This window comes from Homarus americanus, unplaced genomic scaffold (genome assembly GCF_018991925.1).
Source record: "Homarus americanus isolate GMGI-L3 unplaced genomic scaffold, GMGI_Hamer_2.0 scaffold51859, whole genome shotgun sequence".
Taxonomy (NCBI): Eukaryota; Metazoa; Arthropoda; class Malacostraca; order Decapoda; family Nephropidae; genus Homarus; species Homarus americanus.
In genome coordinates this window covers 19,714,183-19,732,658 of record NW_024711292.1, presented here as the reverse complement: position 1 = coordinate 19,732,658, position 18,476 = coordinate 19,714,183, and the positions used below count along the sequence as shown (strand labels likewise).

The 18,476-nt window shown below is 38.0% G+C and overlaps 1 protein-coding gene across 1 annotated transcript in view; it reads right to left on the bottom strand.

Annotated features, from left to right (window-relative positions):
• LOC121855423 overlaps positions 1 to 18,476 on the bottom strand; it is a gene marked incomplete in the record, with an annotated part of 222,586 nt that overhangs the window by 84,954 nt on the left and 119,156 nt on the right. The window contains 1 exon segment of the mRNA XM_042350390.1: positions 3,436 to 3,643. Coding sequence (XP_042206324.1) covers positions 3,436 to 3,643 — 208 coding nt within the window.

Below are 18,476 nucleotides of genomic sequence, written 5' to 3'. Positions count from 1 at the left end.
TAGAAGTTACGTACGTTAATTCCAATAGAGACTGGCCCGACCCCCAAACTCCACTTTTTGACGACACACAACTATGTTGTAGTAAAAATATTATCTTAACTTTATGATGGTATGCACACACAATTAATAATTAAGAGAAATATCAATAATATTAGGTTTTTAACACTTACATTAGTAGAAAAGATGTCTGGGCACACGGGGATGGGGGTTTGGTTCCGAGGCAGAGGGCAGATTATTGGCCCTCACCTGTATCACGTGTATTAATTGTATCACTATCCACCACAGAGGCTTGCAGGGCCTCTTTGTCAAACCCCTCAAAGTCCATATAAGTCTATATCCTCACTATAATTATCACTATCACTGACTTGGGCCGGCTGTGGTGGGTGGCGGGTGAAGAACTCGGTAATGTTTTGATGACTGGGCGGCCTTGTGCGCATCGTGCCTTCACCGCTTCTCGCGTATATGAGTAGATGAACCGCGTTAAGTGAAAGTTCGGTTCTGGCGAGGCACCGCGTATATGAGAAATCGTGTTAAGTGAAACCGCGTTAAGCGGGGTACAACTGCATAATAAAAAATTGTAAAAATTTTAAAAAAGTGCATAAATATGCATCTAAACCCCTGAAATAAAGAATATCATTAATACTTGTAATAAAAAAACAATAAATTAGTAAAAAAGAAAAAAAAAATTTTTAAATAATGTTCGTTGTAGGAGTTTCGTTCGTTATAGCATTCTCAATTTTATAGGTAAAACCGTTCATTATAGGAATATTCATAGTAGGATCCATTCGTTATAGCATACCCCACTGTATTATTTATGACTAAATATGTAAGCCTAGTGTTTTCCCCCAAACATTTCTCAGAGAGGGAGGAGCCAGCAAGCATGGGAAGAGGGGGCGGGAGTGGAGTCCATTATTTGAATGGACATTAACCGGTGACTGTATTTCTCTTAAATATTAATTGTGTGTGCATACCATCATAAATTTAAGATGTTATTTTTACTACAACGTTGGTATTGTGTCGGTACTGTGTCGGAAAAAGTGGAGTTTGGGGGTCGGCCCAGTCTCTATTTCAATTAATCCCATATGTTCTGTTATTTCATTTACGCATTTCTCGTTTTACGTGGTACTCCGTGGGTTCAATTGACCACGTAAATGAAGACCCAACTGTAATTAAAAAATATATTATTAGTTTGCCACAGAAATTAAAACTCTTTCTTTGGGGAATGTAACGAGTAACAATTTTTGTTTTTTTCAATTGTATTGGAGTAAAAGTATTAGAAAACCATACTTGAGTAAAAGTAAAATTACTAAAAAATTTGAGTACTTGAGTACAGAAATCAAGTAAATTTATTTAGTTACTTTACAACTCTGCTTATGTCACAACATTTCCCCACACTTCCACTGACTTGCAATATAGCAGATTAGAGCCAATGACATTCTATTTTGTAACCTGTATAAGAACAATAACCATGCAAAAAATGCTTGTATTTCAGAGATAGAGGTGGAATGCTTATTTAGCAGCCTAGCTACTATTGCAAGGTTCCTTGGGCCATTCCAGGAGTCTCCCCCTAATTCGTGAGTGCTTCGGAATCATGTTTCAATACTCTCTGGGTTCATACATCATGGAGAGAGAGGACTTGCAACACTAACTGTACCAGGTGAAACTCTAGGTAACTGTACATAAAAAATTATGTGGATGAAAATAGTAAAAATCTAATCAATTCAATATGACAATAATCAAGCAGACAATAAGGCAACATTACAGTATAATTAATTTACTCATAGGAGAAGAGGCTGTCAGAGGACATCGAAACTCTTTTGTTTTCATTAAAGTTCCTGTCTTTTAATTTGGGTATAATTCCCAAATACAGTACAGTGGTCCCTCGGTTAACGAGTGCCTCGGTTAACGAGATTTCGGTTAACGAGTTACCTTCCATAAGATTCTTAGCTTCGGTTAACGAGCAATCCCTCGATTAACGAGTTTTTTATGAGCCGACCTGAGCATGTTTTCGCTTGCATTTGGCGGTCCACCAGCTGTAGTATTAGTCCGCCAATACAGTAATCGGTTCTAGGGCTTAAATTCCTTACCATTTTAGTAAATATCAAGAAGCTTATACTATTCAATAATTTTAAAAGTTTAATATTAATTTTTTTAGTCATTTTAACAATTATTGAACATAATTGAAGGGAAGGTCACTAGTTTAATGCGCGCCATCCAGCCTGCCAACACACCACACAGGCGTCAGTCTTTGTGTCTTTTCAGTGGAGGTAACATCTTGCTTGAGACTCTCTTCAACTAAACGCTTTTTTTCTGTGTTTCCAAGCAAATTATTGGTCATTTTGAAATATATTTTACATATTGACAATATATATTGCAGTGCAGTGTTGATTTAAAGAAAATAATCTTGAATTACACCAAGAGAACTAAAATTTTATGGGTGAAATGGTGCCATGGGGTGACTTCTCTTCCACCCCAATGCCTTCTCTTCTCCCTTCTCCTCCACCCCCATTCTAATTCCCATCATCATCATCATCATCCAGGAGCCTTCTACATACACACCTCAAAGTAAGTGTACTTTTCTACCTTTTTTGTTGAATTTAGGCAATTTTCGGTGAGCTGGAACCAATTACCCAAAAACCCATTGAGACAATGGTTTCGGTTAACGAGTTTTTCGGTTAACGAGCAACCTTCTAGAACGGATTGTGCTCGTTAACCGAGGGACCACTGTACTGAATATACATAAAGAAGATAGTGTACAGTATAGAGTTAGGGTGCCCTACCACAGACTGTTGTGTGAATTGCACATGTGTAATACAGCTCCAGAAGTGAGGTAACGTGTTACTGATCAGGTCACCTAACTTAGGTGAGCTTCCGGATTTTAGTACATCTTAAGCTGGATGTAGCCATGTGGCTTAGCAGTGTTGGGAGAGGGTTGCACCACATGCAGTCAGGTGAGATTTCCTATTTTCTCATATCTTTTATGCATAATTCAAACCTTGTTATAGTTGAAGTGTTGGATAATTATTTATGAGTGTCATACTAGCAGAAACTGCTGGCTACCATTAGTAAACAACAATTCTCACAAAATCCTGCTGCAATAACAACAAAATCTGAGAAGCACTTTAATGGGTTTGACTTAATTAAACTGAATGTAGGCATGGATCTTTTAAAGAATTCTAACATTCACCAATATGGAAATAATTGCGGGGATATTAGGAAAAAACATACAACACTTTCAAAAGCATATTTCACCCTACCCATCCAATCAATTAAAGAGGTTTGCTTACTGTCTGCAACATGCCATCCAGTTGACTCACCTCATAGCTGATATGACGCACATGATCCCGGGCGAAAATTGATATTCACCTGTTCTTTGCTGAATCAACATGTAATATACTGTAAATTCAGAGACAGTGCAAGAAAGTTATTAGTTACCTGATGACACCACAACATTGGTGTGAGTCTTGCGTACGATGGAAGTTGAACCTCCTAGTTTAGATGCAACTGTTGTCGCTGGAGATGCCATTACCTGCCTCGGGCTGCTCACAGTTGAAGCCGTCACGCCAGTGGACCGAGATGATGGCATACTTACAGCTGTGGCTACAACAGGACGGTTCGTTGCCATTGTGACAACAGCAGTTCCCTGTTTATTTTAATTTCCAATTAATGAAAAAACATTTGCAAGTAAAATACAACATGTCCAATCCCAATTGATTTACTTGGAGCTATAATGAGCCTAAAACTAGGCATTATTATTCAACTTTGACACCTGTACAGTCACAATCCAGTTTCTCACCCCCTCCCCCCTGGCTGGAGAGAAGGCAAAGCCAAAGTTGAAAAAAGGCAAGGCGAACGGGCATGCACTTTGCTTGTACTGTCGTTAAATAATAATACAGTATTCATAAAATAAATATACTGTAGTCCAAACAACATACCATATCATGTCAATCTTTTTAATCATATTTCATACCTGTACTTCTCTGCTTTGCCTAAGTGACTGTGTTGAGGTGCTGGTGTGTGAGGCCCACCATTATCATGGATCATCACCAAGCTACTGAACAAGTGTATGTTAATTCACCTGGCTCTTCTTCAACCTTGGCTTCACCTTCCCTACAGTCAGAAGGTAAAATAACTTTGAATTGTGACTGTACAATGGTATCACTATATGAGGCCTACAGCAAGGTGTTCTATCAACTTTCATCTGAACTGATCAAACCTTACCCAAAAACAGCTCATTATATATATTCTTGGGTTGTTTAACCTTCAACCTCAAATAATCCTTAAAATGTGCCAAAACTTAAAGATAAAAAAGTACAGTCTCTCCTCGACTCAAGACGGGGTTCCGTCCCGACGAACAGGTCTTAAGTCGAATTGGTCGTAAGTCGAAAAGGCGAAAATAATACATAGGAATTCGAAAATGGGTGTCTCTCTTTCTTCTCAGCACCACGAGAACTCTCACTTTTATGCTTGCCAGCCATTTTAAAGGGAATTACAAACAAAAATTTGTCAGTAAGCAGCGCGATCACTAACATCAGGACTCGATAATACATAATGTGAAAAATATTTTATACGACCACGGCCGTCGTATGTCCAGGTTGTCGTAAGTCGAGTATGTCGTAAGTAGAGGAGAGACTGTATAGGGAAATTAACTTAGAATTGAAGGTGCAACAATCACATGACCATTATTAAGAAGTAGCAGTAGAGAAAAAAATATAATGTCTCCCTCATATGGAGAAGATATAACTCAGAAATTATGATGCGTAATTCCATTCAACAAAACACTGTTTAGTAAGATCTACTATAATGTGTATTTATCACACAAATTAGATATAATGTAAGAATGTATTAGGGAACACATTTGTTACGATGCTGATGCGAATTTAATATTACGCAACTGAGTAAACATAAGTACAGGGGTCCCCGACTTATGAACGTCTGACTTACGAATGAACGCCAAAACAAACGGGGTTAAACTTGAAATTTACATTATTTACCTGATGACTTATTTTTTTACTTTCATTAGCTGCTCCCCGACTTACGGCGGCGTTAGAGACCCAAATCCAGGAAGGAAGTCGAAAATCCAAAAAATATTACATAGAAAATCTAAAATTAAATACAATACAGTAAAAGTAATCAATAATAAAGAACGAATACAGTGTTACTGTACACTTACCTTTAATGTAGTCAGCTGAATGCACACGGGGCCCCCATAATTTTCTACATAGAGACTACATTAACTGGATGTAGCAGAGGAGGAGACAGGGCTGGGTGGGTTATCAATGTCGATTCCTTCATACAGGTTTATGTACCGTGGAAACTTGCTGGTTGAAGGTATTGAATCATCTTTAGGGAGTGAAGAGGCAGCACTGGTGGGGCGTGAGGAAACAGCAATGGGGGACTTCTTAAAATATATGTCCAATTAAGACTGCACAGTATGCTTTTTCTTTTCATTATAAATTTCCCTGTAGCAAGCAAGTGCATCTTGGACCATTCTGTCAACTTTGGCAAAACGCTCAACATTTTGACCCATTCCGTCAAAAATTTGCATCCCCTTATTAATTGTAGCAAATGCCTCTGCCATTTGCTTCACTATAAAATTTTGCGGGGTGCAGGTTCTTCTATATATTGACCCTCTTCTTCCTCTGCATTCTTCAGTGCTTCCAGTTCAATAAGATCCTCATTACTTTGCTCTTCTGCTACACTTTAAACCAACTGCTCAACATCTTCATTATCAATTTTTATTCTAGCTCAAGCTGTTTACCCAACTCCACTATCTTGTTACTAATCTCAGAAACTGCTTCATCTTCATTAAATCCTCTGAAACTGTTCACATATCTTTTCAGGACTCTCTTCCATATTCCATTCATGAACTGACCTGTAACCTCATCCCATGCTGCAGCTATGTTCTTTATACATTTCAAAATGTTGTAATCCTTCCAAAAACTCTCTGAGCGTTTTCTCACCTTCAGCAGCAGTAACAGCCTGAGCGACGGTCGTAAGTAAATAATTTGCTTTAAAAGCTGCAATAGCACCTTGATCCATGGGTTGGATGATAGAGGTAGTGTTAGGTGGAATGTAGACTACCTTAACATCAGGGTGCATGTCGTCCAGGTGTGGTGGGTGTCCCGGAGCATTATCCAAAATTAACAAAGTCTTGAATGCAATCCCTTGCGGCAGACAATACTCCTTGGCTCGAGGAATGAAACAAGTCATGAACCAATTCTCAAACAGTACTTGGGTCATCCAGGCTTTCTTGTTACTGCGCTAAAACACTGGGAATGTGTGTCTGCTGACATGTTTAAAAGCCCTGGGTTCTCTGAATGATAGATCATGAAGGGCTTTATCTTGAAACCAGCTACATTCCCCCCCAACAGAAGTGTAATTCGGTCCTTGAAGGCCTTGAATCCTGGCATTGTTTTCGCCTCTTTGTGGATGTATGACCGTTCTGGCATGTGCTTCCATAATAATCCAGTTTCATCCACATTGAATATTTGCTCAGGCAAATAATTTCCCTCCACGATGAAACGATCTAGCTCCTTCTTAAAGACTTTGGCAGCACCCACATCAGCACTTCCTGCCTCTCCACTCACCTTTACATCATGTAAACTGTAGCGGCTCTTAAATCTGTTAAACCACCCATGTCTTGCTGTGGACGTTTGCTCGCACTCATCTCCTGCTCGCTCCTTCAGGCTTTTGAAAAGGCTTCTTACCTTAGCCTGTAGGGTTAGAAGGCTTAAGGGTACACGCTTTTGTATCTGATCTTCCATCCACACCACAAGTAATTTTTCCATCTCATGAAGAGGACCTTGTCTTTTATTCTTTATTATTGTTCCCTTTATAGGTGCTGATCCTTTCACTGCCTCACGAATTCATTCCTCACGAATACGAGAATAAGAGAAGCCTAGGTCGCATGAAATGGTTGCTACAGTTTTTCCATTTTCATACTGCATTATTATCTTCAAAGCGTGTACTCTTAAGCCTTCTAACCTTACAGGCTAAGGCAAGAAGCCTATTCAAAAGCCTGAAGGAGCAGGCAGGAGATGAGTGCGACAACCTTCACAGCAAGTCATGGGTGGTTTAACAGATTTAAGAACAGCTACAGTTTACATAATGTTAAGGTGAGTGGAGAGGCAGCTACTGCTGATGTTGGTGCTGCCGAAGCTTTTAAGGAGGAGCTAGATCGTGATCGTGGAAGGAAATTATTTGCCTGAGCAAATATTCAATGTGGATGAAACTAGATTATTCGGGAAGCGCATGCCTGAACGGACACACATCCACAATGAGGCAAAAACAATGCCAGGATTCAAGGACTGAATTACACTTCTGTTGGGGGGGAATGTTGCTGGTTTCAAGACCAAGCCCTTCATGATTTATCATTCAAAGAACCCCAGGGCTTTTAAACATGTCAGCAAGCACAGACTGCCAGTGTTTTATCACAGTAGCAAGAATGCCTGGATGATCCTAGTACAGGTAGTTCTGCTATAACGCGATAATTGTGTTCTTGTAAAATATCGTGTTATAGAAAATCGCGTAATAGAAATAACAGGGCTTATGGAGAAAATAGGGTTCGGAGCAGATTACTCGAAATCGAAAAAATTTAGTAGTTAGCCTAACACAAAGGATAGCACAGTCTAAATAAAGGTTACATTCATATCTAATAATGAAATCATACAGTAAATGTAACACTTTACCCTGAAAAAATATGAATGTAACTTGATGGGGGAGAAGGGTGATTTTGAGGTTGATAACATCGAGCTTCTCTTCAAGTGTTATATCCTTTCTTTTACGATCATCACAGGGAATTCTATCACCAGAAAGCTTCTTGGAGATATTCTTCTTTACCATATTCACAGTTAATACCACAAAATTGGAGAGATAGTAAGCAAAAATCGCGTTATAGCAAACAAGCGTTCGCGTTATACAAATATCGTTCCTAATTCATAAATCGCGTTAGAGCAAATTCGCGTTATCAAAACACACGTTATAGCAGAACTCACTGTACTGTTTGAGAATTGGTCCATGAATTGTTTCATTCCTCGAGCCAAGTAGTATTGTCTGCAACAAGGGATTGCATTCAAGATTTTGCTGATTTTGGATAATGCTCTGGGACACCCACCACACCTGGACGACATGCACCCTGATGCTAAGGTAGTCTACATTCCACCTAACACTACCTCTATCATCCAACTCATGGATCAAGGTGCCATTGCAGCTTTAAAAGCAAATTATTTAAGTACGGCCTTTGCTCAGGCTGTTGCTGCTACTGAAGGTGAGAAAACGCTCAGACAGTTTTGGAAAGAGTATAACATTTTGAAATGTATAAAGAACATAGCTGCAGCATGGGATGAGGTTACAGGTTAGTGCATGAATGGAATATGGAAGAAAATACTGAAAAGATATGTGAACAGTTTCAGAGGATTTAATGAAAATGAAGTTATTTCTGAGATTAGTAACAAGATAGTGGATTTAGGTAAACAGCTCAGTTAGAAATTGAAAATGAAGATGTTGAACAGTTGGTTGAAAGTGTAGCAGAAGAGCTAAGTAATGAGGATCTTATCAAACTGGAAGCACAGAAAAATGCAGAGGAAGAAGCGAGTCGAAATGTAGAAGAACCTGCACCCCCCAAAAATTTTTCAGTGAAGCAAATGGCAGAGGCATTTGCTACAATTAATAAGGGGATGCAAATGTTTGACGAAATGGATCAAAATTATGCGCATTTTGCCAAAGTTGACAGAATGGTCAAAGATGCACTTGCTTGATATAGGGAAATTTACAATGAAAAGAAAACGCAAACTGTGCAGCCTAAATTGGATATCTATTTTAAGAAGTCCCCCATTGCTGTCTCCTCAAGCCCCACTAGTGCTGCCTCTTCACTCCCTAAAGATGATCCAATACCTTCAATGAGCAAGTTTCCCCTGTACGTAAACCTGTCTGAAGAAAGCGACATTGATGACCCACCCAGCCCTGTCTCCTCCTCTGCTTCATCCAATTATTATAGTCTCCATGTATACCTGTAAATAGAAAATTATGGGGGCCCCGTGTGCATTCAGCTGACTACATTAAAGGTAAGTGCTCAGTCACACTGTATCCATTCCTCATTATTGATTACTTTTACTGTACTGTATTTCATTTTAGATTATTTTTTTTCATTTCCGACTTACAACCTGGATTTGCGTCCCTAACCCCGTCGAAAGTCGGGGAGGATATATATACAGTGGTCCCTCGGTTAACGAACTCAATTCGTTCCAGAGGGTTGTTCGTTAACCGAAACCATTGTTTCAATGGGATATTGGGTATATACAAAGTAAAGCCAAAAATGCATAGTCAGAAACACTTCTAAAATTCCCCTAAATCACCCTGAAATCTCTCTACAGGTAGTCCCCGACTTACGACCGACTCGACTTAAGTCCACCCGCACTTACGACAGCCTCGGTAATACCAAAATGTGGTCAAATTATGTATTCTTGAGTCCCAAAGTCAGTACACAGACAAAATTTTCATCTGTAATTCACTTTAAAGTGGCTGGCAAGCTTAAAAGTGAGTGTTTTGTGGTGCTGAGAAGAAAAAGAGACCCAAATTTTCGATTTTCTATGTGTTATTTAAGCATTTCCGACTTACGACCTGGATGTCAGTCCCTAACCCCATCGTTTATATATATATATATATATATCATGTAACTAACAATGAAAACGTGGATAAGATAAATCTTGATAAAATCACACGAAAATGGAAACAACGGAGTACCTTAGCTTGTCTTATTCAAGACATCTTCAGAGGCAACTGGATTACACGGACAGAGAGAGGCTTAAATATACAGGGTGACCTAAAAACATGAGGTCAGGCATAATGATGACATCCACTAATCCCCACACCAACACACAAGTAGAGGAGCTTAAGAGAAGGGTGATGACGTGACTAGACAGGTCAGGTCAGAAAAGGGACCCACAAAATAACTATCACATCAAGATCAAAGGTTTTCAAAGCATTTTTAACCCACTGACAAAAATTATGTAACATATTATCAGTTTTGAACTGACCATCACTAAGGTTTATTGATTTTAATTCCTTAATCAAACTAGCTTCAACCAGAAGTCTTTCTGACACAAGATGATTTGAATACTTCTAACCTTCCCAAGCAATGGGTGATTATTATTCCTAACATGAACTAACAAGGCACTGCTTTCAGATGCAGTTCTGATATTATACTTATGTTGTTTGATTCTGAGCTGCAGTGTTTTCCTGTCTGACCTACATAATTACAATTACATTTGCTACATGGAATACAATAAACACTTCCATTTACATTCAAACTTGGGCTATTCCTTATTAACATATTGGTAATGGTTGAGTCATACTTGAAAACAACATTAATATTTAGAAGCTTGAGGGACCAACTAACGGGACTAAAGCTAAGGTACTTCGTTGTTTCCATTTTTTCCGCTGATTTTATCAAGATATATATATATCGCGATATATACACTTTTACTCTTAAATCACTACTGTAATGTGATACAGGTGATTAATTTTTATCTCTCGTGCAAAATATATGACGTTTATATTCAAATTATTCGCTGTCTTGCAAGGATTCCAGGAATGCAAATTATATTCTCCTACCGTTAGTCTGAGATACAGTGATCCCTCGGTTAACGAACGCCTCGGTTAACGAATTACCTTCCATAAGAATATTCAATTCGATTAATGAAAAAAATTCGGTTAACGAATTCCTTACGAATTTTTCCCAACATGTTTTCGCTTTTTCACCTACTCACCAGCTGTAGTATTAGTCCGCCAATATAGTAATCAGTTCTAGGACTTAAATTTGTTACCATTTGAGTAAATATCAAGAAGGTTGTACTATTCAAGAATTTTCCAAATTTTTTATTAAAATTTTTAGTCATTTTAACAATTATTTAACATAATTGAGTACAGGGAACTAGTTTTTAGCTACAACAGCCACAACGACTCACCCAGAATGGCGTCAGTTTGTCTCTCTGCTCAGTGGAGGAAGCATCTTGCTTGAGACTCTCTTGAACATAAACTACTTTTATGCTTTTTGTACAATTATTGGTCATTTGAAATTTATTATGCATAGTGACAATATATAGTGCAGTGCAGTGTTGATTTAAAGAAAATAATCTTGAATTACACCAAGTGAACTTATGGGTGAAATGGCAGCATGAAGCATGGGGTGATTTCATTTCCACTCTATCCTTTCTCCTTCTTCTCCTCCATCCCCATTTCTAATTCCCATCATCATCAACCAGGAGCCTTCTACATGCACACCTCAAAGTAAGTACTTTACTGCATTTATTTTTATTTTGTATGTATTTCGGTGAGCTGGAACCAATTACCCCAAATCCCATTGAAATGGTTTTGGCTAAACTAACGACCTTCTGAACGAATTGTGTTTCAGTAACCCGATGGACCACTGTATTATATAAGATAAAACTGCTCAAAACCTGGCCTGGGGAGGGAGCAGCCAGCCAGCCAGTGAGGGAGGGAGGGAGGAAAGGAGTGAGCGGGGAGCGGGGGTGAGGATATGTTTGACAGTTTGAGGCGGGTCTCTTGTGTTTATTTAACAGTCCTCCTAAGCTTCTTCATTTTAAAAGCTAGCAGAATGACTTGGAGATATAATGAATTAATATAAGATAGTGATTAGTTTGAATATAAACAAGCTATAATTTGCATTAGACATAACAATTTTATATCTAATTTATGAATTTTATTACAGAGCAAAAAATTTTATCTCTTGTACAAAATATACGACATTTATATTCAACATATTCGCTGTCTTGCAAGGATTCCAGCAATGCAAATTATATTCTCCCAACTTTAGTATGAGATATTATATAAATAAAAACTGTAAGCCTAAGACCCTGTCTGGGCAGATGGGGGAGAGGGAGGGAGGATGGGAGGGAGGGAAGGTGGGAAGAGAGGGGAGCAGGAGGTGAGGTGTATAAAGGACAGTTAGCACCGAAGGTCAGAGGTGAAGTATTTAATTTGTTTATTTATGTTGTTTAGTTGAGTTTTTGTTCATAAAATTGCATAGAAGTGACCGGGGAGAATATAATTAACATTGCTGGAATTCTTATAAGATATTGATTAATTTGAATGTAAACATGCCATAGTTTGCACTACACAAAAATTTTAGTAATCATTTTGCACATAATTTTGATTACATGTACAGTTCAGCTTTGCCCTTAGGACAGTGTGTGCATGTAAATGAGTTTCAATAAATGAATATATATATATATATATATATATATATATATATATATATATATATATATATATATATATATACACACACACACAGTCAGCCTTAACATACGCGGTTGGAGTAACAGAGATACCCGTGAATGTTAAAAATCTGTAATAGTACCGCTTAACGCTAATAATAAAACCCACAGGGTACCAGAAGTGAAAACCAAGTGAACAACAGAACATATGGGATTAATTCCAATAGAAACTGGCCCGACCCCCAAACTCCACTTTTTCCAGACACAATACCTATGTTCTAGTAAAAATAACATCTTAATTTTATGATGGTACATGCACAATAATTACTTAAGAGAAATAGAGAAATACAGTTAATGTCCATTCAAATAATGGACCAACTCCTCCCTCTCTCACACTACACTGCTGGCTCTTCCCTCTCTGAGAAATTTTGGGGGGAAAACCACTAAATTTTAATAAATAATACCTCAAACTAAAGTTAGGATAATACAAAAGATAACATATTTACTCAGAGTAAACATTATATCTAAAATTTGTATGTCTAATGCAAAATCTATGATGTTTATATTCAAAATGATCACCAAATTGTAAGAATTCCAGCAATGTAAATTATATTCTTGCCGGGTAATTTGTATGAATTTTATGAGCTAAAACAAATATCTTCAGTTAATAAAAAAATATTTCTTCACGACACTATCTGTCAATCAAATTCCCACCTTGCCTCCTTCCAACCGCGCGGTCCGTCCCAACCCCCCATCCCACCAATCCTTCAAGAGATGTTGGGTAAAAACTAAATTTTAACATTTAGTATTAAATAATACCTCAGATTAAAGTTAGGATAATATAATTTTGAATATAAATGTCATATATTTTGCACAAGATAACATATTTACTCAGAGTAAATATTATTTCTAAAATTTGTATGTCTAATGCAAAATTCATGATGTTTATATTCAAAATGATCATCAAATTATAAGAATTCCAGCAAAAATTATATTCTGACCGGGTAATTTGTTTGAATTTATTAAACAAATATCTTAAGTTAATAAAAAAATATTCTTCACCCGAACAGATGGTCGGTCGTCCCTCCTCCCACCCCCCACCAACCCTCTACCAGATGTGTGGGAAAACCAGAATATTTACCTTTTAGTAATAAATAATACCTCAAACTAGTTAGGATAATATAATTAACATTGCTGGATTCTTGTACCAGGAATATTTGAATACAAATGTCATATATTTTGCACAAAAAATAACATATTTACTCAGAGTAAACATTATATCTAATATATGTCTAATTAAAATCTATGATGTTTATATTCAAAATGATCATCATATTGTAAGAATTCCAGCAATGTAAATTATATTCTGCCGGAATTTGTATGAATTTTATGAGCTAAAACAGGCAGGCAGGCAGGCAGGCAGGTGGCGGGGCGGAATTAAAATAGCTCTGAGCGGACACTGCCAGAGGTGGAAAACCCGTTAAGTGAAAGTTCAGTTTGCAGCAATCACAGAAATCACATGAACCCTAGTTAAGAAAGGGTAATTGTACTTTTTGCCCCCAAAAAATCCCTGGCCCCATGTCCTACCGTATATACCTGTGTGTAGTTCAAGTTTTTAAGACCAAATTATTTGGCAAAAAATTGGGGGTCGACCTCTAAACGGGTAATAGTTTCGTTAGGTTGAAAAATATTTTCCAGTAACTACCAGTAAACAATGGAAACGACGCACCAACGCACCACCGGCTGTGAGTGTCGGCACAGTTGCCAGGGCAGATCTCTTGCGTCATCATAGCAAGCCCAAAGTAGCCAAATGCATGGTATGGTATGCACAGGACAATGTAAAACATAAAGTATTCATTTTTTAAAGTTTATTTATAGATACTGTACATAAATTTTTGTTCATTACATTTGAAACATCAATCTTTGTTAATTAAATTTGAAACAAAAGAAAACTATTATACCGTATTTCTAAATACCGGGTATTTTCATTAAAATGTTACATCACAAGTATATTTTACCTTAACTGTGACTGAATGAATATATTCTCAGAAATAAATATGGAAATGTAATATTTTTGCTGAAATGACGTACGTATTACAGTGGAAAGTGGGATAAAATCATAACGAAAACAGTGACTTTCGCTTTCTTTCGTTGTTCAAAAGATTTTACCATGGAACAAACCTGTACTGTACATGTATTAAATGATTACGGTACTTAAATTGTTATGTCTATTGCAAATATAGATTGTTTATACAGGTATTCAAATAAATCACTATCTTAAAGAATCCCAGCAATGTAAGTTATATTCACCCAGGTCGTTTGGGTGGCAAATTATGAGAAGAGCTTAGTCACTCTTAAGTAATGATAAATAAACAGTAGGCCTTCAGTGCCAAGAGTCACATCTTATCTCAAATAAATAAACAAACACCACACTCTGTCACTTCACCTCCCGCCCCCGCCTCCCTCCCATGCTCCCTGGCTACCTCCCTCCTTGTGTTCCCAGACAAAAGATTGGTGATAACTTTATTCTTTAAGGTGTTTATTTTATATAATATCTCAGACTAAAGTTAGGAGATTATAATTTGCATTGCTGGAATCCTTGCAAGACAGCCAATAATTTGAATATAAACGTCATAGATTTTGCTCAAGATATAAAAATGTAGTTCATTAGTGTACAATACTGTGAAGTACATTTTATAATACAGTATAAAGTTTTCAACTGTATTTTTGGGTAGATTTACATAAATTTCTTAATTTATTTTCATCCATTTACATGCACACACCGTACTAAAAGAAATAAATGACCTTAATGCAAAGCTGGCGTGTACATGTACTAATTTCATTACGGTACTAAAATTGTTATATGTCTAGTGCAAATTAGAGCATGTTGCTATTCAAATTAATCAGTGTTGTACAAGAATCCCAGCAATGTTAATTATATTCTCCCAGGTCATTTCACTGGCATTTTAAAATGGGAGAAGCGTAGTAGGACTGTTAAATAAACGCACAGAGACCTTCGGCTCAAACTGTCAAACATATCACCTCAGCCCCCACCCCCCCACCCCTCACTGGCTGGCTGGCTACGTCCCTCCCTCCCCCATCTGCTCAGCCAGGGGTTTGTTTAGGCTTACAGTTTTTATCTTATATAATATCTCAGACTAAAGTTAGGAGATTATAATTTGCATTGCTGGAATCCTTGCACGACAGCCAATAATTTGAATATAAACGTCATATATTTTGCTCAAGAGAAAAAAATTTTTGTACATTGTTGTATTACAATAATATTCCCTACTAATTGACTTGAATAAATACTTGAATGGAAATATACAATATTTTTGTTGAAACTACCCGCGTTTCAGTGTAAAGTGTCGTAATAATAAATGGTAAACAATTTGCCTTCGGCACTCTGTGTTTCAGGCATGGCGAGCCTCAGTTTATAGGACGTAGAGTGTTTTTACTGAAGGTTTTCTTATTCCATTACCCTCAAAAACTTGGGTCGACCTATAAACAAGGAATATCATAAATTAACGATTTTTTGGTAAAAAAATCAGGGTCGACCTACAATGCTGATGTCAACACAAGTGTGGTTACAGCGAGACGCGTGTGTGTGTGTGTGTGTGGTGGGGGGCGGTGTGCGGTACCGCATGCGATTTGAATGGCGCGCGATTTGAATGTACTTCAATTACTTCAATGTACAGAATATTCCTCCGGCGGGACAATCCGCATATTTGCGAATCTGTGTATGCTAAACCCACGCATGTGAAGGGCCGACTGCATATATATATATGTAATATTCAGAAAATTCATTGTGATTTCAAACGCCGCGCCATGGGCAATACTGAGTTTTCAAGGTCGACTGAGGAAGAGAGCGCTCCTGCCCGTAGTGACAGCTTTTGGAACTAGGCCTATACGGTATTGAATGTAGTTTGCCGAATTAATAATGATGCGATTCATGAAGTTAAGGGACTATTATTAAATTTGAAATTATTATAGATCGTTTATCAGTCTGAATAATGTTACGGGTGTCCCAAGAAAGTTATTAGTTAGGCGGAAAATATGTCACGTAGGCCTAAGCTAACGCCTTGGGGTGACGCGAGGCTGGTTGGTCCTCAGTCACGCGAAAGCGATCAGACCAACAGGACGTCCCTGCGCGTCCGTCCACAGAAATAGTCACACGGTCTAGTCACCTGTGTTGCGCTATTGCAGTATAACAAGTAAGTCTCATTCGATCTCAGATAGGGGTTAGATAGGGCAGTGATTAAGTTATTAAGAGCTAACAAAGAGTTAATTTCAGGGTTCCGTCAGAACCCACTTGACTGCGAGAGATTGACTGCGAGAGATTAACTGCCGTTGATGATTGAGGATTGGCGATTGTCGCCGTTGGAACGATCAGTGTAGGCTGGTCACTGGTTAGCGGGGTAGCAAAGGATATCTTGAGTGAACAAGTGCTCCTGACAACTAAAACGTAACGGCACCAGCATCAGCATTGGGTGATCAGTTCTTACCACGTGGGTGCAAAACACCACGTGCCCTCGGTCAGCTAGAAGTATTACCTACTGGCCATAGTCACCTGCTGGCATTCTCTCTTCCTGCCCATGGATGCACTGGGAGTACACTGAGGCTATCTGAGTAAATTAATGGTCACACACTGAGACCAGGAGTCTAGGGGATACCTAGAGAAACATTTTATCTCCCTTATTACAGGTGTATGCTGAGTTGGGTGAAGCATGGTTCACGGGTATTGGTGGACCCAGTAACATCTCAATAATAGTGATAATATTTTTGTGTGTAGTTAATACCATTTTTTGAGTTACTGATATCATCTCGACATGTGTAGTTTAATATTTCTTAAATAATTTTTATCGTATTGTTTTTAAATGTTGTGTCACTAATTGAAACCAGAGTGATACTGTGATTTAGTTCCTTTAATGCATTTAAAATTTCTTTATAATTCCGATTTCAGGTATAACCATTGTTCCCCAGAGTAGTGCTTAAGTTAGGTTAACAAGTGTGCATCTGTTGGTGTAACATAATTCTATTGAGTGCCCTTTAGGGCTATTCAGGGTGGAATTAATAATTTCTTATTTTTATGCCATTTCTGCAGTGGTGGACAATATTTTGTTGAAAGCCCTTAAGGCCTGTTTCATGTGTGCAAGCAACATTTCTTAATACTTTAAATTTATTGTTGTCTAATGAGGCATTGCCTGAGTTTCTAATAATTTCAATATCATGTATAACCTTTATTCCCCAGAGTAGTGTTTTAAGTTCAGGTTAAGAGGTGTGCATATTGGTGTACCATTATTTGATTGTGTCTGTTGTGTTGGAGGGAATATAAGTGTCTAGATTTTACAGTGTGTCTCATTCATCCCAGTCACAGACGCTATCCTTCCACAGGTCACGGACAATTCATTTTGTTTAGTAAATTTAAGAGTTCTTGTGCTGGTTCGGGATTTTTCTCAAAGGGGCGCTCCACTGCAATTTCATCTAATAATCTTTAATAAACCCCAAGTCATGTGAGAAATTAAAGCCCAGTATATTCCGACCGGTTACATATACTGTATACATATACTTATATATATATATATATATATATATATATATATATATATATATATATATATATATATATATATATATATATATATATATATATATATATATATATATATATATATATATATATATATATACACCTCTGTCACCTACCATACCTGTGTCACCTACCATACCTGTGTCACCTACATGCCTGAGTCACCTACCATGCATCTGTGTCACCTACCATGCATCTGTGTCACCTACCATGCCTCTGTGTCACCTACCATACCTGTGTCACCTACCATGCCTGCTCACCAAACACACCCAAAGTTCAACCACAATCATACAGTGTCACCCACCACACCCAGGCCCACCATACCTGTGTCACCCACACCCAGGCCACCCTCCCACAACACCACCCACAATTCACAGACAACCCACAACACCCTGTGTCACCCACCACACCCCAGGCCCACCACAATTCCAACCCACCAAACACCCCAATCACACCAACAACACCCACCATACCCAGGAACAACCAAAACCTGTAGTCAACCCCACCCACACCTCCACCATCTAATAACCAACCCACCACACCCAGGCCACCCAATTACACCTTAAACACTGCCACCCACAAAGATCACCACAACTGTGTCAATCAATCCACACCCACCACAAATTTGTTTCGCACCTGCACCATAA